The following is a 24,546-nucleotide window of genomic DNA, read 5'->3' on the forward strand; positions in this document are numbered from 1 at the left end:
AACGGTGATCCCTGAGGTGCGTGCAGAAGCATCATCCACTGCTCCTGGGACAAGCCCAACTTCTGCCACCACTTTTACTCTTCCTCGGAGCTCTACTGGTGAGAGCACTCCTCCATCTCTCACCACAACTGCAGCCACCACCAGCAGCCTATTAGAGACAGCCTCCTCAGCTGCTGCTCTGGGAACATCCACTGTTGCTTCCACCACTGTGTCCACACCCACAAGTCCAGAGGGCACCACCTCGACTGTGCAGACCACATCTCAGCCTGAGTCCAGAACTTCAGCCTCTTCATCTTGGCCAGAGACGTCTCCACGTGTGACAACCTCCACAATCCTGTCGACCACAGCCGAAAGCTCCAGCCTAAAGACTTCAGCCACCTCTCCAATCCAATCCAGCACTACGGTGATATCCACTCGTGACAAGGCCACCAGAGAAGGGACAGCAACAACGGTGATCCCTGAGGTGCGTGCAGAAGCATCATCCAGTGCTCCTGGGACAAGCCCAACTTCTGCCACCACTTTTACTCTTCCTCGGAGCTCTACTGGTGAGAGCACTCCTCCATCTCTCACCACAACTGCAGCCACCACCAGCAGCCTATTAGAGACAGCCTCCTCAGCTGCTGCTCTGGGAACATCCACTGTTGCTTCCACCACTGTGTCCACACCCACAAGTCCAGAGGGCACCACCTCGACTGTGCAGACCACATCTCAGCCTGAGTCCAGAACTTCAGCCTCTTCATCTTGGCCAGAGACGTCTCCACGTGTGACAACCTCCACAATCCTGTCGACCACAGCCGAAAGCTCCAGCCTAAAGACTTCAGCCACCACTCCAATCCAATCTGAGCTGCCTGAGACACCCACTCGTGACAAGGCCACCAGAGAAGGGACAGCAACAACGGTGATCCCTGAGGTGCGTGCAGAAGCATCATCCACTGCTCCTGGGACAAGCCCAACTTCTGCCACCACTTTTACTCTTCCTCGGAGCTCTACTGGTGAGAGCACTCCTCCATCTCTCACCACAACTGCAGCCACCACCAGCAGCCTATTAGAGACAGCCTCCTCAGCTGCTGCTCTGGGAACATCCACTGTTGCTTCCACCACTGTGTCCACACCCACAAGTCCAGAGGGCACCACCTCGACTGTGCAGACCACATCTCAGCCTGAGTCCAGAACTTCAGCCTCTTCATCTTGGCCAGAGACGTCTCCACGTGTGACAACCTCCACAATCCTGTCGACCACAGCCGAAAGCTCCAGCCTAAAGACTTCAGCCACCTCTCCAATCCAATCCAGCACTACGGTGATATCCACTCGTGACAAGGCCACCAGAGAAGGGACAGCAACAACGGTGATCCCTGAGGTGCGTGCAGAAGCATCATCCAGTGCTCCTGGGACAAGCCCAACTTCTGCCACCACTTTTACTCTTCCTCGGAGCTCTACTGGTGAGAGCACTCCTCCATCTCTCACCACAACTGCAGCCACCACCAGCAGCCTATTAGAGACAGCCTCCTCAGCTGCTGCTCTGGGAACATCCACTGTTGCTTCCACCACTGTGTCCACACCCACAAGTCCAGAGGGCACCACCTCGACTGTGCAGACCACATCTCAGCCTGAGTCCAGAACTTCAGCCTCTTCATCTTGGCCAGAGACGTCTCCACGTGTGACAACCTCCACAATCCTGTCGACCACAGCCGAAAGCTCCAGCCTAAAGACTTCAGCCACCACTCCAATCCAATCTGAGCTGCCTGAGACACCCACTCGTGACAAGGCCACCAGAGAAGGGACAGCAACAACGGTGATCCCTGAGGTGCGTGCAGAAGCATCATCCACTGCTCCTGGGACAAGCCCAACTTCTGCCACCACTTTTACTCTTCCTCGGAGCTCTACTGGTGAGAGCACTCCTCCATCTCTCACCACAACTGCAGCCACCACCAGCAGCCTATTAGAGACAGCCTCCTCAGCTGCTGCTCTGGGAACATCCACTGTTGCTTCCACCACTGTGTCCACACCCACAAGTCCAGAGGGCACCACCTCGACTGTGCAGACCACATCTCAGCCTGAGTCCAGAACTTCAGCCTCTTCATCTTGGCCAGAGACGTCTCCACGTGTGACAACCTCCACAATCCTGTCGACCACAGCCGAAAGCTCCAGCCTAAAGACTTCAGCCACCTCTCCAATCCAATCCAGCACTACGGTGATATCCACTCGTGACAAGGCCACCAGAGAAGGGACAGCAACAACGGTGATCCCTGAGGTGCGTGCAGAAGCATCATCCAGTGCTCCTGGGACAAGCCCAACTTCTGCCACCACTTTTACTCTTCCTCGGAGCTCTACTGGTGAGAGCACTCCTCCATCTCTCACCACAACTGCAGCCACCACCAGCAGCCTATTAGAGACAGCCTCCTCAGCTGCTGCTCTGGGAACATCCACTGTTGCTTCCACCACTGTGTCCACACCCACAAGTCCAGAGGGCACCACCTCGACTGTGCAGACCACATCTCAGCCTGAGTCCAGAACTTCAGCCTCTTCATCTTGGCCAGAGACGTCTCCACGTGTGACAACCTCCACAATCCTGTCGACCACAGCCGAAAGCTCCAGCCTAAAGACTTCAGCCACCTCTCCAATCCAATCCAGCACTACGGTGATATCCACTCGTGACAAGGCCACCAGAGAAGGGACAGCAACAACGGTGATCCCTGAGGTGCGTGCAGAAGCATCATCCACTGCTCCTGGGACAAGCCCAACTTCTGCCACCACTTTTACTCTTCCTCGGAGCTCTACTGGTGAGAGCACTCCTCCATCTCTCACCACAACTGCAGCCACCACCAGCAGCCTATTAGAGACAGCCTCCTCAGCTGCTGCTCTGGGAACATCCACTGTTGCTTCCACCACTGTGTCCACACCCACAAGTCCAGAGGGCACCACCTCGACTGTGCAGACCACATCTCAGCCTGAGTCCAGAACTTCAGCCTCTTCATCTTGGCCAGAGACGTCTCCACGTGTGACAACCTCCACAATCCTGTCGACCACAGCCGAAAGCTCCAGCCTAAAGACTTCAGCCACCACTCCAATCCAATCTGAGCTGCCTGAGACACCCACTCGTGACAAGGCCACCAGAGAAGGGACAGCAACAACGGTGAAGCCTGAGGTGCGTGCAGAAGCATCATCCACTGCTCCTGGGACAAGCCCAACTTCTGCCACCACTTTTACTCTTCCTCGGAGCTCTACTGGTGAGAGCACTCCTCCATCTCTCACCACAACTGCAGCCACCACCAGCAGCCTATTAGAGACAGCCTCCTCAGCTGCTGCTCTGGGAACATCCACTGTTGCTTCCACCACTGTGTCCACACCCACAAGTCCAGAGGGCACCACCTCGACTGTGCAGACCACATCTCAGCCTGAGTCCAGAACTTCAGCCTCTTCATCTTGGCCAGAGACGTCTCCACGTGTGACAACCTCCACAATCCTGTCAACCACAGCCGAAAGCTCCAGCCTAAAGACTTCAGCCACCTCTCCAATCCAATCCAGCACTACGGTGATATCCACTCGTGACAAGGCCACCAGAGAAGGGACAGCAACAACGGTGACCCCTGAGGTGCGTGCAGAAGCATCATCCACTGCTCCTGGGACAAGCCCAACTTCTGCCACCACTTTTACTCTTCCTCGGAGCTCTACTGGTGAGAGCACTCCTCCATCTCTCACCACAACTGCAGCCACCACCAGCAGCCTATTAGAGACAGCCTCCTCAGCTGCTGCTCTGGGAACATCCACTGTTGCTTCCACCACTGTGTCCACACCCACAAGTCCAGAGGGCACCACCTCGACTGTGCAGACCACATCTCAGCCTGAGTCCAGAACTTCAGCCTCTTCATCTTGGCCAGAGACGTCTCCACGTGTGACAACCTCCACAATCCTGTCGACCACAGCCGAAAGCTCCAGCCTAAAGACTTCAGCCACCACTCCAATCCAATCTGAGCTGCCTGAGACACCCACTCGTGACAAGGCCACCAGAGAAGGGACAGCAACAACGGTGATCCCTGAGGTGCGTGCAGAAGCATCATCCAGTGCTCCTGGGACAAGCCCAACTTCTGCCACCACTTTTATTCTTCCTCGGAGCTCTACTGGTGAGAGCACTCCTCCATCTCTCACCACAACTGCAGCCACCACCAGCAGCCTATTAGAGACAGCCTCCTCAGCTGCTGCTCTGGGAACATCCACTGTTGCTTCCACCACTGTGTCCACACCCACAAGTCCAGAGGGCACCACCTCGACCGTGCAGACCACATCTCAGCCTGAGTCCAGAACTTCAGCCTCTTCATCTTGGCCAGAGACGTCTCCACGTGTGACAACCTCCACAATCCTGTCGACCACAGCCGAAAGCTCCAGCCTAAAGACTTCAGCCACCTCTCCAATCCAATCCAGCACTACGGTGATATCCACTCGTGACAAGGCCACCAGAGAAGGGACAGCAACAACGGTGATCCCTGAGGTGCGTGCAGAAGCATCATCCACTGCTCCTGGGACAAGCCCAACTTCTGCCACCACTTTTACTCTTCCTCGGAGCTCTACTGGTGAGAGCACTCCTCCATCTCTCACCACAACTGGAGCCACCACCAGCAGCCTATTAGAGACAGCCTCCTCAGCTGCTGCTCTGGGAACATCCACTGTTGCTTCCACCACTGTGTCCACACCCACAAGTCCAGAGGGCACCACCTCGACCGTGCAGACCACATCTCAGCCTGAGTCCAGAACTTCAGCCTCTTCATCTTGGCCAGAGACGTCTCCACGTGTGACAACCTCCACAATCCTGTCGACCACAGCCGAAAGCTCCAGCCTAAAGACTTCAGCCACCTCTCCAATCCAATCCAGCACTACGGTGATATCCACTCGTGACAAGGCCACCAGAGAAGGGACAGCAACAACGGTGATCCCTGAGGTGCGTGCAGAAGCATCATCCACTGCTCCTGGGACAAGCCCAACTTCTGCCACCACTTTTACTCTTCCTCGGAGCTCTACTGGTGAGAGCACTCCTCCATCTCTCACCACAACTGCAGCCACCACCAGCAGCCTATTAGAGACAGCCTCCTCAGCTGCTGCTCTGGGAACATCCACTGTTGCTTCCACCACTGTGTCCACACCCACAAGTCCAGAGGGCACCACCTCGACTGTGCAGACCACATCTCAGCCTGAGTCCAGAACTTCAGCCTCTTCATCTTGGCCAGAGACGTCTCCACGTGTGACAACCTCCACAATCCTGTCGACCACAGCCGAAAGCTCCAGCCTAAAGACTTCAGCCACCACTCCAATCCAATCTGAGCTGCCTGAGACACCCACTCGTGACAAGGCCACCAGAGAAGGGACAGCAACAACGGTGATCCCTGAGGTGCGTGCAGAAGCATCATCCACTGCTCCTGGGACAAGCCCAACTTCTGCCACCACTTTTACTCTTCCTCGGAGCTCTACTGGTGAGAGCACTCCTCCATCTCTCACCACAACTGCAGCCACCACCAGCAGCCTATTAGAGACAGCCTCCTCAGCTGCTGCTCTGGGAACATCCACTGTTGCTTCCACCACTGTGTCCACACCCACAAGTCCAGAGGGCACCACCTCGACTGTGCAGACCACATCTCAGCCTGAGTCCAGAACTTCAGCCTCTTCATCTTGGCCAGAGACGTCTCCACGTGTGACAACCTCCACAATCCTGTCGACCACAGCCGAAAGCTCCAGCCTAAAGACTTCAGCCACCTCTCCAATCCAATCCAGCACTACGGTGATATCCACTCGTGACAAGGCCACCAGAGAAGGGACAGCAACAACGGTGAACCCTGAGGTGCGTGCAGAAGCATCATCCACTGCTCCTGGGACAAGCCCAACTTCTGCCACCACTTTTACTCTTCCTCGGAGCTCTACTGGTGAGAGCACTCCTCCATCTCTCACCACAACTGCAGCCACCACCAGCAGCCTATTAGAGACAGCCTCCTCAGCTGCTGCTCTGGGAACATCCACTGTTGCTTCCACCACTGTGTCCACACCCACAAGTCCAGAGGGCACCACCTCGACTGTGCAGACCACATCTCAGCCTGAGTCCAGAACTTCAGCCTCTTCATCTTGGCCAGAGACGTCTCCACGTGTGACAACCTCCACAATCCTGTCGACCACAGCCGAAAGCTCCAGCCTAAAGACTTCAGCCACCTCTCCAATCCAATCTGAGCTGCCTGAGACACCCACTCGTGACAAGGCCACCAGAGAAGGGACAGCAACAACGGTGACCCCTGAGGTGCGTGCAGAAGCATCATCCACTGCTCCTGGGACAAGCCCAACTTCTGCCACCACTTTTACTCTTCCTCGGAGCTCTACTGGTGAGAGCACTCCTCCATCTCTCACCACAACTGCAGCCACCACCAGCAGCCTATTAGAGACAGCCTCCTCAGCTGCTGCTCTGGGAACATCCACTGTTGCTTCCACCACTGTGTCCACACCCACAAGTCCAGAGGGCACCACCTCGACTGTGCAGACCACATCTCAGCCTGAGTCCAGAACTTCAGCCTCTTCATCTTGGCCAGAGACGTCTCCACGTGTGACAACCTCCACAATCCTGTCGACCACAGCCGAAAGCTCCAGCCTAAAGACTTCAGCCACCTCTCCAATCCAATCCAGCACTACGGTGATATCCACTCGTGACAAGGCCACCAGAGAAGGGACAGCAACAACGGTGATCCCTGAGGTGCGTGCAGAAGCATCATCCAGTGCTCCTGGGACAAGCCCAACTTCTGCCACCACTTTTACTCTTCCTCGGAGCTCTACTGGTGAGAGCACTCCTCCATCTCTCACCACAACTGCAGCCACCACCAGCAGCCTATTAGAGACAGCCTCCTCAGCTGCTGCTCTGGGAACATCCACTGTTGCTTCCACCACTGTGTCCACACCCACAAGTCCAGAGGGCACCACCTCGACTGTGCAGACCACATCTCAGCCTGAGGCTGCTTCTTCAGCCTCTTCATCTTGGCCAGAGACGTCTCCACGTGTGACAACCTCCACAATCCTGTCGACCACAGCCGAAAGCTCCAGCCTAAAATCTTCAGCCACCTCTCTAATCCAATCCAGCACTACGGTGATATCCACTCGTGACAAGGCCACCAGAGAAGGGACAGCAACAACGGTGACCCCTGAGGTGCGTGCAGAAGCATCATCCAGTGCTCCTGGGACAAGCCCAACTTCTGCCACCACTTTTACTCTTCCTCGGAGCTCTACTGGTGTGAGCACTCCTCCATCTCTCACCACAACTGCAGCCACCACCAGCAGCCTATTAGAGACAGCCTCCTCAGCTGCTGCTCTGGGAACATCCACTGTTGCTTCCACCACTGTGTCCACACCCACAAGTCCAGAGGGCACCACCTCGACTGTGCAGACCACATCTCAGCCTGAGTCCAGAACTTCAGCCTCTTCATCTTGGCCAGGGACGTCTCCACGTGTGACAACCTCCACAATCCTGTCGACCACAGCCGAAAGCTCCAGCCTAAAGACTTCAGCCACCACTCCAATCCAATCCAGCACTACGGTGATATCCACTCGTGACAAGGCCACCAGAGAAGGGACAGCAACAACGGTGCAGCCTGAGGTGCGTGCGGAAGCATCATCCAGTGCTCCTGTGACAAGCCCAACTTCTGCCACCACTTTTACTCTTCCTCGGAGCTCTACTGGTGAGAGCACTCCTCCATCTCTCACCACAACTGCAGCCACCACCAGCAGCCTATTAGAGACAGCCTCCTCAGCTGCTGCTCTGGGAACATCCACTGTTGCTTCCACCACTGTGTCCACACCCACAAGTCCAGAGGGCACCACCTCGACTGTGCAGACCACATCTCAGCCTGAGTCCAGAACTTCAGCCTCTTCATCTTGGCCAGAGACGTCTCCACGTGTGACAACCTCCACAATCCTGTCGACCACAGCCGAAAGCTCCAGCCTAAAGACTTCAGCCACCTCTCCAATCCAATCCAGCACTACGGTGATATCCACTCGTATCAAGGCCACCAGAGAAGGGACAGCAACAACGGTGATCCCTGAGGTGCGTGCAGAAGCATCATCCACTGCTCCTGGGACAAGCCCAACTTCTGCCACCACTTTTACTCTTCCTAGGAGCTCTACTGGTGAGAGCACTCCTCCATCTCTCACCACAACTGGAGCCACCACCAGCAGCCTATTAGAGACAGCCTCCTCAGCTGCTGCTCTGGGAACATCCACTGTTGCTTCCACCACTGTGTCCACACCCACAAGTCCAGAGGGCACCACCTCGACTGTGCAGACCACATCTCAGCCTGAGTCCAGAACTTCAGCCTCTTCATCTTGGCCAGAGACGTCTCCACGTGTGACAACCTCCACAATCCTGTCGACCACAGCCGAAGGCTCCAGCCTAAAGACTTCAGCCACCTCTCCAATCCAATCCAGCACTACGGTGATATCCACTCGTATCAAGGCCACCAGAGAAGGGACAGCAACAACGGTGATCCCTGAGGTGCGTGCAGAAGCATCATCCAGTGCTCCTGGGACAAGCCCAACTTCTGTCACCACCTCTTCCCTTCCTGTGAGCTCTTCTCTGGGGACCAGTTCACCAGCTCTCAGTACAACTACAAGTACCACCACTCCGTTGGAGACAATGTCTACTGCTGCTGCTACCTCAAATTTGACCTCTGAGCCCAGCACTGTGCCCACGTCTGTGAGAAAGGAATTCTCCACCACGGCTGCACCGTCCACATCTCGTCCCAAGTCTACTGCTCCGGCCTCTACCACCAGAGCAGAGATGTCTCCATTTGAGACAGCCTCCACAGTCATCTCGACAGCGGAACAAACCTCCAAACGAGAGACTTCAGCCAGCACAACATCGCAATCCAGCCCCACTGAGAGTTCAATGCATCAGCAGGTCAGCACTGCAGCTACAGAGGCACCAACCATGAGCACCACTGGCCTTGCCCAAATGGTGTCCTCTTCTCCTGGGTCAAGACCAACCTCTGCCAGCACTTCTGCTCTTCTTCTGAGCTCTACCCTGGAGATCACTTCCCCAACCCTCATCACAACTACACCCACCACCAGCACTATTCTTGAGACAACCTCCACGGGTGCCGGTCTGACCACATCACGCATTGAGTCCACCACTGTCTCCAGCACCACAAGGCCAGAAGGCACCACCGCGACTGTGCAGACCACAGCTGAAGCTGAGGTTACGGCTTCAGTCTCTTCAGCTCGGCCGGAGACGTCTCCACATGTGACAACCTCCACAGTGCTGCTGACCACATCCGAAAGCTCCAGCCTAAAGACTTCAGCCACCACTCCAATCCAATCCAGCCCTGCTGGAACATCGCCTCTTGCCTATGTACCCATTCCTGTGACAAAGATAAGAGCCAAGACCACCACTGGCTTTGCACAAACGGCCTCCTTTGCCTCTGGGACAAGAGCAACTTCTGCCACCACTTCTGGTCTTCCTCTGAGCTCTACTCTGGAGATCACTTCCTCAACTTTCACCACAACTACACCTACCAGTAGTGTTCTTGAGACAACCTCCTCAGCTGCTGGTCTGGGCACATCCCTCGCTGAGTCCACCTCGGTGTCCACCACCACCAGTCTGGAAGGCATCACCTCCTCTGCGCAGTCCACATCTGAGCCCGAGTCTACGGCTTTAGCGTCTCCAGCTCGGCCAGAGACCTCTCCACCTGTCACAAGCTCTAGGCCTCTTCCTTCTAGAGCAGAAATTTCCAGCACATCTCCTGCACAGACGACTTCCCATCTACTTTTCTCTACCTTTGGTCCATTTACTACACCGACTTCTCACACATCTTTTCTTGGTGTCAGCAGTACAGTGCGTTTGGAAATGACAACAATACCTCACAGCAGTCTTGGTTTCAGACCTAGTAAGTTCTGTATTTTCTATAAAATAATACCATTAATATACCTTTGTTGTTTTGGGTTTTTTAAAGGGTTATGATGACTAAAGAGTGCTTCTCCTTCATTTTGGCAGTTGTTTATAATAATAGTTTCACTATTTTATGCTCTGTATAGTTTATTTTAATTTTTTTTTTCTTATAGCTAGCATTCCGGTTTTTATTTGTACTGCTGTATGGCCTTTTTATACTGCACTAAAAACCTCAATTAAAAGGCATAAAATCCCCCGGGGGATGTTTTTTATCAGTTGCAAATTCAATGTTATCAATATTGCACTAATAAGCATTTCACTGGAAAAATATATTGCTATAATATTGGGATAATTGCATACCAGATATATAATGACCTATATGTATATATATTATCTAATATCTGTTAAAAAGAAATTGAAAGAAATTTTAACATCTGTATTTTAAAAGTAAAAGTACACATTCATAATTCAATCTAGGAATAAAATCCCCATATGATTGACTACAGAACAAGGAGAAACAGAGGCATGGATAGGCAACCCCATGGCTGGCAGGAGTGACCTGTGGGCTCTGTGATTGTCCATCCAGAGGCCTGACAGTGAACGTCGTGCCCCTTGTCATTCCCCATCTGTGCTTCTTCCAGCTCCCACCCAGCCACCAACAACGACAGCTGCTGCCCTTGAGCGTTTCACCGTCAACTTCACCATCACCAACCTCCCCTACACTTCTGACCTGGAGAATCCTGACTCGGCCAAGTTCAGAGCTACAAAAAGGGTTATGAACACCCTGGTATGTGGACCATCACTGCAGGGCCATGGCCTTACTCCTGCTCTCATCAGCAAGGAGAGAGTGCAGGGAGCTGGCCATGGCTTAATTATGAAACCTCTTATCCTTGGCAGCTGGACCGCCTGCTGAAGGAAAGCAGCATTGGCCCCGCATTCCAAGGATGTGAAGCAACAGATTTCAGGTATGGGTCATTGTCCTTATGCAGGTGCCTTGGTGTGAGGATGGTGCAAATCATGGTCAAGATCCGGGGTGCCCCTTCTATGAAGGCAGTAGTCTCTCCATAATGCCCTTGTGTCTTAGAGCTTCCCCTCACTGCCTGCGGCTTAATCCCCCTGAAGATGGTGTGGCCACATGATGAGCCCTGAGTTCTTTAAGCCTCTTCCGTTCTGGAAAAACTTGAGAGCATTAGTGAAGGTGGACAGAAGGGGCCAACCATAACACACAGAGAGATTTTGGGAAGTCAGAACATGAATTTCAACACAGGAATGGCAAAGAAGGCCTGGGACCCAGCAATGAAGAGAGAACATACAGAGTGGGACTTCTAAGGGAGGTCTCTGTGTTTTGCAGACCTGGCAGCCACAGGGACGAGACCCGGGTGGACGCCGTGTGCAGCTACAGCAAGGAGCCCTCGGCTGCGCCTCTGGACAGGGTGGGGCTGTACCACCAAGTGAGCAACAAGACCAGAGGCATCACCCAGCTGGGCCCCTACAGCCTGGACAAGGACAGCCTCTACGTCAACGGTGACCGGCGCTCCTCCCTCGGCCTCCTCTGCTCTCCCACGGCAGCCCTGCCCCAGAGCTGCCCCTTGCCCAGCTCCAGCTCCTGACTCTCTGTCTCTCTCTTTTCCCAGGCTACAACGAGCAGCCAGTGCTGACCAGTGAGTACCTCGCAGCACTGGGATGGGGTCTGAAGGCAGCAAGTGCCTCTCTGGGCTCTTCCTTAGGGCAGAGGAGTCTTGGGCCTGGTGCTTGAAACCCTGGGGACAAGTGGGGATCCTCTCATCCTTCCCGCTGGGGAGCAGGGCTGACAGGAAGCTTCTGCAATTGTCCAGCCAGGGCTGTAACAACCAAGACTTTGCCCCTTGTCATTCCCCATCTGTGCTTCTTCCAGCTCCCACCCAGCCACCAACAACGACAGCTGCTGCCCTTGAGCGTTTCACCGTCAACTTCACCATCACCAACCTCCCCTACACTTCTGACCTGGAGAATCCTGACTCGGCCAAGTTCAGAGCTACAAAAAGGGTTATGAACATGCTGGTAGGTGGGCCACCACTGAGCTATCTACTTGACGTCATTGATCTCATCTGCTTGGAAGCAGTGCAGTGGTGGCCATGCCTTAACTGGGAAACCTCTTTCCTTGGCAGCTGGACCGCCTGCTGAAGGAAAGCAGCATTGGCCCTGTTTTCCAAGGATGTGAAACAACTGACTTCAGGTATGGATTGCACCCCAGTGTCCCTTTGAAGGGTCCAGGCACACATAACATGTCTGGGCCTGGGTGGGAGAACACTCATGTTCTCATCTTTTTCGGAGGCAGGCCCTTCTCACTAATGCTGTCCTACTGCAGGATGTTCTCCCTGATGCCACTTCCTCTTATAGCTCTCCCTCAAAGCCCATGTTCTCATCTTGGTAGGGTGTAGGCTAAAATTATTTAGTAAACTCTAGCATATTTTTAAATCCTTCCAGGCACTCTCCTTAATCCCAGAGCATTAGTGGAGATGAAGAGCACTATCTGGCCACCAAACACACACACGCTTTGGGAAGGCAGACCTGGCATTTCTACTTAGAAATGGCTATGAAAGCACCAAGACCCAGCCTTAAGGCAGAATGTTCAGAGGAGGATTTCTGAGGGAGGTCTCTGTGTTTTGCAGGCGGGGCAGCCACAGGGACGAGACCCGGGTGGACGCCGTGTGCAGCTACAGCAAGGAGCCCTCGGCTGCGCCTCTGGACAGGGTGGGGCTGTACCACCAAGTGAGCAACAAGACCAGAGGCATCACCCAGCTGGGCCCCTACAGCCTGGACAAGGACAGCCTCTACGTCAACGGTGACTGGCGCTCCTCCCTCGGCCTCCTCTGCTCTCCCATGGCAGCCCTGCCCCAGAGCTGCCCCTTGCCCAGCTCCAGCTCCTGACCCTCTGTCTCTCTCTTTTCCCAGGCTACAACGAGCAGCCAGTGCTGACCAGTGAGTACCTCGCAGCACTGGGATGGGGTCTGAAGGCAGCAAGTGCCTCTCTGGGCTCTTCCTTAGGGCAGAGGAGTCTTGGGTCTGGTGCTTGAAACCCTGGGGACAAGTGGGGATCCTCTCATCCTTCCCGCTGGGGAGCAGGGCAGACAGGAAGCTTCTGCAATTGTCCAGCCAGGGCTGTAACAACCAAGACTTTACCCCTTGTCATTCCCCATCTGTGCTTCTTCCAGCTCCCACCCAGCCACCAACAACGACAGCTGCTGCCCTTGAGCGTTTCACCGTCAACTTCACCATCACCAACCTCCCCTACACTTCTGACCTGGAGAATCCTGACTCGGCCAAGTTCAGAGATACTCAGAGCATTATGAAGACTCTGGTATGTCCACCAGCACTGGGAAATTTTCTTGCCATCCATGGGCTCTCTGTACTTGGAGAGTGCGCAGTGAGATTGCCATGCCCTGACTGGGAAAACTCTTCCCTTGGCAGCTTGACAGCCTCATGAAGGAAAGCAGCATTGGCCCTGCCTTCCATGGATGTGAGACAACAGATTTCAGGTATGAGTGGCCCTCCAGTGTTCCTCTGCAGTGCCCTCACATACATAAGGGAACCAGTCATGGTCATGTTCTCCTCTTTTATAGAGCAAGGACATTCTCTGTCCTTCCCAGATTTTTCTTCCTGTTGTACTTCTCCATTGTGTCTCCCCGTCACTTGATATGCTCTCCTATTCTGGTGATGAAGGCCCAGTCCTGAGTTGACTCAGAAGTCCTTCTAGGCCCTCTCTTTCATGACCATGTACGGACTGATATTGAAGCTGGAGAAGAGTGTCCAGACGCCAAGAAAACACACTGGAATTTTGGGCAGGCAAAGCTTGCATTCCAAAACCAAAATGACCCCAAGGCATTTTCAAGCCCAGCTTTGAGAGGAAAAGAGGCAGAAGAGGAGGCTCAAGGAGGTCTCTGTGTTTTGCAGGCCTGGCAGCCACAGGGACGAGACCCGGGTGGACGCCGTGTGCAGCTACAGCAAGGAGCCCTCGGCTGCGCCTCTGGACAGGGTGGGGCTGTACCACCAAGTGAGCAACAAGACCAGAGGCATCACCCAGCTGGGCCCCTACAGCCTGGACAAGGACAGCCTCTACGTCAACGGTGACCGGCGCTCCTCCCTCGGCCTCCTCTGCTCTCCCACGGCAGCCCTGCCCCAGAGCTGCCCCTTGCCCAGCTCCAGCTCCTGACCCTGTCTCTCTCTTTTCCCAGGCTACAACGAGCAGCCAGTGCTGACCAGTGAGTACCTCGCAGCACTGGGATGGGGTCTGAAGGCAGCAAGTGCCTCTCTGGGCTCTTCCTTAGGGCAGAGGAGTCTTGGGCCTGGTGCTTGAAACCCTGGGGACAAGTGGGGATCCTCTCATCCTTCCCGCTGGGGAGCAGGGCTGACAGGAAGCTTCTGCAATTGTCCAGCCAGGGCTGTAACAACCAAGACTTTACCCCTTGTCATTCCCCATCTGTGCTTCTTCCAGCTCCCACCCAGCCACCAACAACGACAGCTGCTGCCCTTGAGCGTTTCACCGTCAACTTCACCATCACCAACCTCCCCTACACTTCTGACCTGGAGAATCCTGACTCGGCCAAGTTCAGAGCTACAAAAAGGGTTATGAACATGCTGGTAGGTGGGCCACCACTGAGCTATCTACTTGACGTCATTGATCTCATCTGCTTGGAAGCAGTGCAGTGGTGGCCATGCCTTAACTGGGAAACCTCTTTCCTTGGCAGCTGGACCGCCTGCTGAAGGAAAGCAGCATTGGCCCTGTTTTCCAAGGATGTGAAACAACTGACTTCAGGTATGGATTGCACCCCAGTGTCCCTTTGAAGGGTCCAGGCACACATAACATGTCTGGGCCTGGGTGGGAGAACACTCATGTTCTCATCTTTTTCGGAGGCAGGCCCTTCTCACTAATGCTGTCCTACTGCAGGATGTTCTCCCTGATGCCACTTCCTCTTATAGCTCTCCCTCAAAGCCCATGTTCTCATCTTGGTAGGGTGTAGGCTAAAATTATTTAGTAAACTCTAGCATATTTTTAAATCCTTCCAGGCACTCTCCTTAATCCCAGAGCATTAGTGGAGATGAAGAGCACTATCTGGCCACCAAACACACACACGCTTTGGGAAGGCAGACCTGGCATTTCTACTTAGAAATGGCTATGAAAGCACCAAGACCCAGCCTTAAGGCAGAATGTTCAGAGGAGGATTTCTGAGGGAGGTCTCTGTGTTTTGCAGGCGGGGCAGCCACAGGGACGAGACCCGGGTGGACGCCGTGTGCAGCTACAGCAAGGAGCCCTCGGCTGCGCCTCTGGACAGGGTGGGGCTGTACCACCAAGTGAGCAACAAGACCAGAGGCATCACCCAGCTGGGCCCCTACAGCCTGGACAAGGACAGCCTCTACGTCAACGGTGACTGGCGCTCCTCCCTCGGCCTCCTCTGCTCTCCCATGGCAGCCCTGCCCCAGAGCTGCCCCTTGCCCAGCTCCAGCTCCTGACCCTCTGTCTCTCTCTTTTCCCAGGCTACAACGAGCAGCCAGTGCTGACCAGTGAGTACCTCGCAGCACTGGGATGGGGTCTGAAGGCAGCAAGTGCCTCTCTGGGCTCTTCCTTAGGGCAGAGGAGTCTTGGGTCTGGTGCTTGAAACCCTGGGGACAAGTGGGGATCCTCTCATCCTTCCCGCTGGGGAGCAGGGCAGACAGGAAGCTTCTGCAATTGTCCAGCCAGGGCTGTAACAACCAAGACTTTACCCCTTGTCATTCCCCATCTGTGCTTCTTCCAGCTCCCACCCAGCCACCAACAACGACAGCTGCTGCCCTTGAGCGTTTCACCGTCAACTTCACCATCACCAACCTCCCCTACACTTCTGACCTGGAGAATCCTGACTCGGCCAAGTTCAGAGATACTCAGAGCATTATGAAGACTCTGGTATGTCCACCAGCACTGGGAAATTTTCTTGCCATCCATGGGCTCTCTGTACTTGGAGAGTGCGCAGTGAGATTGCCATGCCCTGACTGGGAAAACTCTTCCCTTGGCAGCTTGACAGCCTCATGAAGGAAAGCAGCATTGGCCCTGCCTTCCATGGATGTGAGACAACAGATTTCAGGTATGAGTGGCCCTCCAGTGTTCCTCTGCAGTGCCCTCACATACATAAGGGAACCAGTCATGGTCATGTTCTCCTCTTTTATAGAGCAAGGACATTCTCTGTCCTTCCCAGATTTTTCTTCCTGTTGTACTTCTCCATTGTGTCTCCCCGTCACTTGATATGCTCTCCTATTCTGGTGATGAAGGCCCAGTCCTGAGTTGACTCAGAAGTCCTTCTAGGCCCTCTCTTTCATGACCATGTACGGACTGATATTGAAGCTGGAGAAGAGTGTCCAGACGCCAAGAAAACACACTGGAATTTTGGGCAGGCAAAGCTTGCATTCCAAAACCAAAATGACCCCAAGGCATTTTCAAGCCCAGCTTTGAGAGGAAAAGAGGCAGAAGAGGAGGCTCAAGGAGGTCTCTGTGTTTTGCAGGCCTGGCAGCCACAGGGACGAGACCCGGGTGGACGCCGTGTGCAGCTACAGCAAGGAGCCCTCGGCTGCGCCTCTGGACAGGGTGGGGCTGTACCACCAAGTGAGCAACAAGACCAGAGGCATCACCCAGCTGGGCCCCTACAGCCTGGACAAGGACAGCCTCTACGTCAACGGTGACCGGCGCTCCTCCCTCGGCCTCCTCTGCTCTCCCACGGCAGCCCTGCCCCAGAGCTGCCCCTTGCCCAGCTCCAGCTCCTGACCCTGTCTCTCTCTTTTCCCAGGCTACAACGAGCAGCCAGTGCTGACCAGTGAGTACCTCGCAGCACTGGGATGGGGTCTGAAGGCAGCAAGTGCCTCTCTGGGCTCTTCCTTAGGGCAGAGGAGTCTTGGGCCTGGTGCTTGAAACCCTGGGGACAAGTGGGGATCCTCTCATCCTTCCCGCTGGGGAGCAGGGCTGACAGGAAGCTTCTGCAATTGTCCAGCCAGGGCTGTAACAACCAAGACTTTACCCCTTGTCATTCCCCATCTGTGCTTCTTCCAGCTCCCACCCAGCCACCAACAACGACAGCTGCTGCCCTTGAGCGTTTCACCGTCAACTTCACCATCACCAACCTCCCCTACACTTCTGACCTGGAGAATCCTGACTCGGCCAAGTTCAGAGCTACAAAAAGGGTTATGAACATGCTGGTAGGTGGGCCACCACTGAGCTATCTACTTGACGTCATTGATCTCATCTGCTTGGAAGCAGTGCAGTGGTGGCCATGCCTTAACTGGGAAACCTCTTTCCTTGGCAGCTGGACCGCCTGCTGAAGGAAAGCAGCATTGGCCCTGTTTTCCAAGGATGTGAAACAACTGACTTCAGGTATGGATTGCACCCCAGTGTCCCTTTGAAGGGTCCAGGCACACATAACGTGTCTGGGCCTGGGTGGGAGAACACTCATGTTCTCATCTTTTACGGAGGCAGGCCCTTCTCACTAATGCTGTCCTGCTGCAGGATGTTCTCCCTGATGCCACTTCCTCTTATAGCTCTCCCTCAAAGCCCATGTTCTCATCTTGGTAAGGTGTAGGCTAAAATTATTTAGTAAACTCTAGCATATTTTTAAATCCTTCCAGGCACTCTCCTTAATCTCAGAGCATTAGTGGAGATGAAGAGCACTATCTGGCCACCAAACACACACACGCTTTGGGAAGGCAGACCTGGCATTTCTACTTAGAAATGGCTATGAAAGCACCAAGACCCAGCCTTAAGGCAGAATGTTCAGAGGAGGATTTCTGAGGGAGGTCTCTGTGTTTTGCAGGCCTGGCAGCCACAGGGACGAGACCCGGGTGGACGCCGTGTGCAGCTACAGCAAGGAGCCCTCGGCTGCGCCTCTGGACAGGGTGGGGCTGTACCACCAAGTGAGCAACAAGACCAGAGGCATCACCCAGCTGGGCCCCTACAGCCTGGACAAGGACAGCCTCTACGTCAACGGTGACCGGCGCTCCTCCCTCGGCCTCCTCTGCTCTCCCACGGCAGCCCTGCCCCAGAGCTGCCCCTTGCCCAGCTCCAGCTCCTGACCCTCTGTCTCTCTCTTTTCCCAGGCTACAACGAGCAGCCAGTGCTGACCAGTGAGTACCTCGCAGCACTGGGATGGGGTCTGAAGGCAGCAAGTGCCTCTCTGGGCTCTTCCTTAGGGCAGAGGAGTCTTGGGTCTGGTGCTTGAAACCCTGGGGACAAGTGGGGATCCTCTCATCCTTCCCGCTGGGGAGCAGGGCTGACAGGAAGCTTCTGCAATTGTCCAGCCAGGGCTGTAACAACCAAGACTTTACCCCTTGTCATTCCCCATCTGTGCTTCTTCCAGCTCCCACCCAGCCACCAACAACGACAGCTGCTGCCCTTGAGCGTTTCACCGTCAACTTCACCATCACCAACCTCCCCTACACTTCTGACCTGGAGAATCCTGACTCGGCCAAGTTCAGAGCTACAAAAAGGGTTATGAACATGCTGGTAAGTGGACCAGTACTGAGCCATATCCTTGCCCTCACTGAGCTCATCTCCTTGGATGTCATGGCTTAACTGGCATCTCCCGTTTGCTGGCAGCTGGACCGCCTGCTGAAGGAAAGCAGCATTGGCCCTGTTTTCCATGGATGTGAAGCAGCAGACTTCAGGTATGGTTTCCACTCCAGCGTCCCTTTGCAGGGCCCTTGCTCATAAATGGATCATCATGCTCAAGTTCTCCTTTTTCTGGAGGCTGGATCTTCTCAGTAATGCTCTCCTGCCCAAAGCTCTTCTCTCTGATTTCTACCCTTCTTAGACACTCTCCTCAAATCCTATAATCTCATCTCAAGGTGCTTAGGGTCTAACCTTGAGGGGGCTTCTGGTCTGGCCTTGATTACTTGTTCCTGAAAAGGGCCTGGGGCATGAGTAAAGTTGGAGAGCAGGAACCAAAAAACAAACAGCCATGTTTTGGAAAGGCAGAGCTTGCATTCCAACTCAGAAATGGAATTGGCAGGACCAACACCCACCCCTGAAGGCAGAATGTTCAGAGGAGGATTTCTGAGGGAGGTCTCTGTGTTTTGCAGGCCTGGCAGCCACAGGGACGAGACCCGGGTGGACGCCGTGTGCAGCTACAGCAAGGAGCCCTCGGCTGCGCCTCTGGACAGGGTGGGGCTGTACCACCAAGTGAGCAACAAGACCAGAGGCATCACCCAGCTGGGCCCCTACAGCCTGGACAAGGACAGCCTCTACGTCAACGGTGACCGGCGCTCCTCCCTCGGCCTCCTCTGCTCTCCCACGGCAGCCCTGCCCCAGAGCTGCCCCTTGCCCAGCTCCAGCTCCTGACCCTGTCTCTCTCTTTTCCCAGGCTACAACGAGCAGCCAGTGCTGACCAGTGAGTACCTCGCAGCACTGGGATGGGGTCTGAAGGCAGCAAGTGCCTCTCTGGGCTCTTCCTTAGGGCAGAGGAGTCTTGGGCCTGGTGCTTGAAACCCTGGGGACAAGTGGGGATCCTCTCATCCTTCCCGCTGGGGAGCAGGGCTGACAGGAAGCTTCTGCAATTGTCCAGCCAGGGCTGTAACAACCAAGACTTTACCCCTTGTCATTCCCCATCTGTGCTTCTTCCAGCTCCCACCCAGCCACCAACAACGACAGCTGCTGCCCTTGAGCGTTTCACCGTCAACTTCACCATCACCAACCTCCCCTACACTTCTGACCTGGAGAATCCTGACTCGGCCAAGTTCAGAGCTACAAAAAGGGTTATGAACATGCTGGTAAGTGGACCAGTACTGAGCCATATCCTTGCCCTCACTGAGCTCATCTCCTTGGAGGTCATGGCTTAACTGGCATCTCCCGTTTGCTGGCAGCTGGACCGCCTGCTGAAGGAAAGCAGCATTGGCCCTGTTTTCCATGGATGTGAAGCAGCAGACTTCAGGTATGGTTTCCACTCCAGCGTCCCTTTGCAGGGCCCTTGCTCATAAATGGATCATCATGCTCAAGTTCTCCTTTTTCTGGAGGCTGGATCTTCTCAGTAATGCTCTCCTGCCCAAAGCTCTTCTCTCTGATTTCTACCCTTCTTAGACACTCTCCTCAAATCCTATAATCTCATCTCAAGGTGCTTAGGGTCTAACCTTGAGGGGGCTTCTGGTCTGGCCTTGATTACTTGTTCCTGAAAAGGGCCTGGGGCATGAGTAAAGTTGGAGAGCAGGAACCAAAAAACAAACAGCCATGTTTTGGAAAGGCAGAGCTTGCATTCCAACTCAGAAATGGAATTGGCAGGACCAACACCCACCCCTGAAGGCAGAATGTTCAGAGGAGGATTTCTGAGGGAGGTCTCTGTGTTTTGCAGGCCTGGCAGCCACAGGGACGAGACCCGGGTGGACGCCGTGTGCAGCTACAGCAAGGAGCCCTCGGCTGCGCCTCTGGACAGGGTGGGGCTGTACCACCAAGTGAGCAACAAGACCAGAGGCATCACCCAGCTGGGCCCCTACAGCCTGGACAAGGACAGCCTCTACGTCAACGGTGACCGGCGCTCCTCCCTCGGCCTCCTCTGCTCTCCCACGGCAGCCCTGCCCCAGAGCTGCCCCTTGCCCAGCTCCAGCTCCTGACCCTCTGTCTCTCTCTTTTCCCAGGCTACAACGAGCAGCCAGTGCTGACCAGTGAGTACCTCGCAGCACTGGGATGGGGTCTGAAGGCAGCAAGTGCCTCTCTGGGCTCTTCCTTAGGGCAGAGGAGTCTTGGGCCTGGTGCTTGAAACCCTGGGGACAAGTGGGGATCCTCTCATCCTTCCCATTGGGGAGCAGGGCTGACAGGAAGCTTCTGCAATTGTCCAGCCAGGGCTGTAACAACCAAGACTTTGCCCCTTGTCATTCCCCATCTGTGCTTCTTCCAGCTCCCACCCAGCCACCAACAACGACAGCTGCTGCCCTTGAGCGTTTCACCGTCAACTTCACCATCACCAACCTCCCCTACACTTCTGACCTGGAGAATCCTGACTCGGCCAAGTTCAGAGATACTCAGAGCATTATGAAGACTCTGGTATGTCCACCAGCACTGGGAAATTTTCTTGCCATCCATGGGCTCTCTGTACTTGGAGAGTGCGCAGTGAGATTGCCATGCCCTGACTGGGAAAACTCTTCCCTTGGCAGCTTGACAGCCTCATGAAGGAAAGCAGCATTGGCCCCGCCTTCCATGGATGTGAGACAACAGATTTCAGGTATGAGTGGCCCTCCAGTGTTCCTCTGCAGTGCCCTCACATACATAAGGGAACCAGTCATGGTCATGTTCTCCTCTTTTATAGAGCAAGGACATTCTCTGTCCTTCCCAGATTTTTCTTCTTGTTGTACTTCTCCATTGTGTCTCCCCGTCACTTGATATGCTCTCCTATTCTGGTGATGAAGGCCCAGTCCTGAGTTGACTCAGAAGTCCTTCTAGGCCCTCTCTTTCATGACCATGTACGGACTGATACTGAAGCTGGAGAAGAGTGTCCAGACGCCAAGAAAACACACTGGAATTTTGGGCAGGCAAAGCTTGCATTCCAAAACCAAAATGACCCCAAGGCATTTTCAAGCCCAGCTTTGAGAGGAAAAGAGGCAGAAGAGGAGGCTCAAGGAGGTCTCTGTGTTTTGCAGGCCTGGCAGCCACAGGGACGAGACCCGAGTGGACGCCGTGTGCAGCTACAGCAAGGAGCCCTCGGCTGCGCCTCTGGACAGGGTGGGGCTGTACCACCAAGTGAGCAACAAGACCAGAGGCATCACCCAGCTGGGCCCCTACAGCCTGGACAAGGACAGCCTCTACGTCAACGGTGACCGGCGCTCCTCCCTCGGCCTCCTCTGCTCTCCCACGGCAGCCCTGCCCCAGAGCTGCCCCTTGCCCAGCTCCAGCTCCTGACCCTGTCTCTCTCTTTTCCCAGGCTACAACGAGCAGCCAGTGCTGACCAGTGAGTACCTCGCAGCACTGGGATGGGGTCTGAAGGCAGCAAGTGCCTCTCTGGGCTCTTCCTTAGGGCAGAGGAGTCTTGGGTCTGGTGCTTGAAATCCTGGGGACAAGTGGGGATCCTCTCATCCTTCCCGCTGGGGAGCAGGGCTGACAGGAAGCTTCTGCAATTGTCCAGCCAGGGCTGTAACAACCAAGACTTTGCCCCTTGTCATTCCCCATCTGTGCTTCTTCCAGCTCCCACCCAGCCACCAACAACGACAGCTGCTGCCCTTGAGCGTTTCACCGTCAACTTCACCATCACCAACCTCCCCTACACTTCTGACCTGGAGAATCCTGACTCGGCCAAGTTCAGAGCTACAAAAAGGGTTATGAACATGCTGGTAGGTGGGCCACCACTGAGCTATCTACTTGACGTCATTGATCTCATCTGCTTGGAAGCAGTGCAGTGGTGGCCATGCCTTAACTGGGAAACCTCTTTCCTTGGCAGCTGGACCGCCTGCTGAAGGAAAGCAGCATTGGCCCTGTTTTCCAAGGATGTGAAACAACTGACTTCAGGTATGGATTGTACCCCAGTGTCCCTTTGAAGGGTCCAGGCACACATAACATGTCTGGGCCTGGGTGGGAGAACACTCATGTTCTCATCTTTTACGGAGGCAGGCCCTTCTCACTAATGCTGTCCTGCTGCAGGATGTTCTCCCTGATGCCACTTCCTCTTATAGCTCTCCCTCAAAGCCCATGTTCTCATCTTGGTAGGGTGTAGGCTAAAATTATTTAGTAAACTCTAGCATATTTTTAAATCCTTCCAGGCACTCTCCTTAATCTCAGAGCATTAGTGGAGATGAAGAGCACTATCTGGCCACCAAACACACACACGCTTTGGGAAGGCAGACCAGGCATTTCTACTTAGAAATGGCTATGAAAGCACCAAGACCCAGCCTTAAGGCAGAATGTTCAGAGGAGGATTTCTGAGGGAGGTCTCTGTGTTTTGCAGGCCTGGCAGCCACAGGGACGAGACCCGGGTGGACGCCGTGTGCAGCTACAGCAAGGAGCCCTCGGCTGCGCCTCTGGACAGGGTGGGGCTGTACCACCAAGTGAGCAACAAGACCAGAGGCATCACCCAGCTGGGCCCCTACAGCCTGGACAAGGACAGCCTCTACGTCAACGGTGACCGGCGCTCCTCCCTCGGCCTCCTCTGCTCTCCCACGGCAGCCCTGCCCCAGAGCTGCCCCTTGCCCAGCTCCAGCTCCTGACCCTGTCTCTCTCTTTTCCCAGGCTACAACGAGCAGCCAGTGCTGACCAGTGAGTACCTCGCAGCACTGGGATGGGGTCTGAAGGCAGCAAGTGCCTCTCTGGGCTCTTCCTTAGGGCAGAGGAGTCTTGGGTCTGGTGCTTGAAACCCTGGGGACAAGTGGGGATCCTCTCATCCTTCCCGCTGGGGAGCAGGGCTGACAGGAAGCTTCTGCAATTGTCCAGCCAGGGCTGTAACAACCAAGACTTTACCCCTTGTCATTCCCCATCTGTGCTTCTTCCAGCTCCCACCCAGCCACCAACAACGACAGCTGCTGCCCTTGAGCGTTTCACCGTCAACTTCACCATCACCAACCTCCCCTACACTTCTGACCTGGAGAATCCTGACTCGGCCAAGTTCAGAGCTACAAAAAGGGTTATGAACATGCTGGTAAGTGGACCAGTACTGAGCCATATCCTTGCCCTCACTGAGCTCATCTCCTTGGAGGTCATGGCTTAACTGGCATCTCCCGTTTGCTGGCAGCTGGACCGCCTGCTGAAGGAAAGCAGCATTGGCCCTGTTTTCCATGGATGTGAAGCAGCAGACTTCAGGTATGGTTTCCACTCCAGCGTCCCTTTGCAGGGCCCTTGCTCATAAATGGATCATCATGCTCAAGTTCTCCTTTTTCTGGAGGCTGGATCTTCTCAGTAATGCTCTCCTGCCCAAAGCTCTTCTCTCTGATTTCTACCCTTCTTAGACACTCTCCTCAAATCCTATAATCTCATCTCAAGGTGCTTAGGGTCTAACCTTGAGGGGGCTTCTGGTCTGGCCTTGATTACTTGTTCCTGAAAAGGGCCTGGGGCATGAGTAAAGTTGGAGAGCAGGAACCAAAAAACAAACAGCCATGTTTTGGAAAGGCAGAGCTTGCATTCCAACTCAGAAATGGCATTGGCAGGACCAACACCCACCCCTGAAGGCAGAATGTTCAGAGGAGGATTTCTGAGGGAGGTCTCTGTGTTTTGCAGGCGGGGCAGCCACAGGGACGAGACCCGGGTGGACGCCGTGTGCAGCTACAGCAAGGAGCCCTCGGCTGCGCCTCTGGACAGGGTGGGGCTGTACCACCAAGTGAGCAACAAGACCAGAGGCATCACCCAGCTGGGCCCCTACAGCCTGGACAAGGACAGCCTCTACGTCAACGGTGACCGGCGCTCCTCCCTCGGCCTCCTCTGCTCTCCCACGGCAGCCCTGCCCCAGAGCTGCCCCTTGCCCAGCTCCAGCTCCTGACCCTGTCTCTCTCTTTTCCCAGGCTACAACGAGCAGCCAGTGCTGACCAGTGAGTACCTCGCAGCACTGGGATGGGGTCTGAAGGCAGCAAGTGCCTCTCTGGGCTCTTCCTTAGGGCAGAGGAGTCTTGGGTCTGGTGCTTGAAATCCTGGGGACAAGTGGGGATCCTCTCATCCTTCCCGCTGGGGAGCAGGGCTGACAGGAAGC

At 54.8% G+C, this 24,546-nt stretch overlaps 1 protein-coding gene across 1 annotated transcript in view; it reads left to right on the forward strand.

Annotated features, from left to right (window-relative positions):
* LOC128800796 (mucin-16-like) overlaps positions 1–24,546 on the forward strand; it is a 54,462-nt gene that overhangs the window by 17,474 nt on the left and 12,442 nt on the right. Inside the window, 43 exon segments of the mRNA XM_053966248.1 lie at positions 618–1,037; positions 1,080–1,439; positions 10,477–10,794; positions 11,108–11,490; positions 11,532–11,562; positions 11,796–11,941; positions 12,049–12,116; positions 12,553–12,725; positions 12,836–12,862; positions 13,096–13,347; positions 13,786–14,007; positions 14,116–14,142; positions 14,376–14,521; positions 14,629–14,831; positions 15,133–15,305; positions 15,416–15,442; positions 15,676–15,927; positions 16,366–16,587; positions 16,696–16,722; positions 16,956–17,101; positions 17,209–17,276; positions 17,713–17,901; positions 17,904–18,022; positions 18,256–18,401; positions 18,495–18,562; positions 18,977–19,149; positions 19,258–19,284; positions 19,518–19,663; positions 19,757–19,824; positions 20,239–20,427; positions 20,430–20,548; positions 20,782–20,927; positions 21,038–21,105; positions 21,521–21,693; positions 21,802–21,828; positions 22,062–22,207; positions 22,315–22,382; positions 22,819–22,991; positions 23,100–23,126; positions 23,360–23,505; positions 23,599–23,666; positions 24,081–24,315; positions 24,358–24,388. Of these exon segments, the coding sequence (XP_053822223.1) occupies positions 618–1,037; positions 1,080–1,439; positions 10,477–10,794; positions 11,108–11,490; positions 11,532–11,562; positions 11,796–11,941; positions 12,049–12,116; positions 12,553–12,725; positions 12,836–12,862; positions 13,096–13,347; positions 13,786–14,007; positions 14,116–14,142; positions 14,376–14,521; positions 14,629–14,831; positions 15,133–15,305; positions 15,416–15,442; positions 15,676–15,927; positions 16,366–16,587; positions 16,696–16,722; positions 16,956–17,101; positions 17,209–17,276; positions 17,713–17,901; positions 17,904–18,022; positions 18,256–18,401; positions 18,495–18,562; positions 18,977–19,149; positions 19,258–19,284; positions 19,518–19,663; positions 19,757–19,824; positions 20,239–20,427; positions 20,430–20,548; positions 20,782–20,927; positions 21,038–21,105; positions 21,521–21,693; positions 21,802–21,828; positions 22,062–22,207; positions 22,315–22,382; positions 22,819–22,991; positions 23,100–23,126; positions 23,360–23,505; positions 23,599–23,666; positions 24,081–24,315; positions 24,358–24,388 (6,243 nt within the window).

This window comes from Vidua chalybeata, chromosome 27 (assembly GCF_026979565.1).
Source record: "Vidua chalybeata isolate OUT-0048 chromosome 27, bVidCha1 merged haplotype, whole genome shotgun sequence".
NCBI classification, from domain to species: Eukaryota; Metazoa; Chordata; class Aves; order Passeriformes; family Viduidae; genus Vidua; species Vidua chalybeata.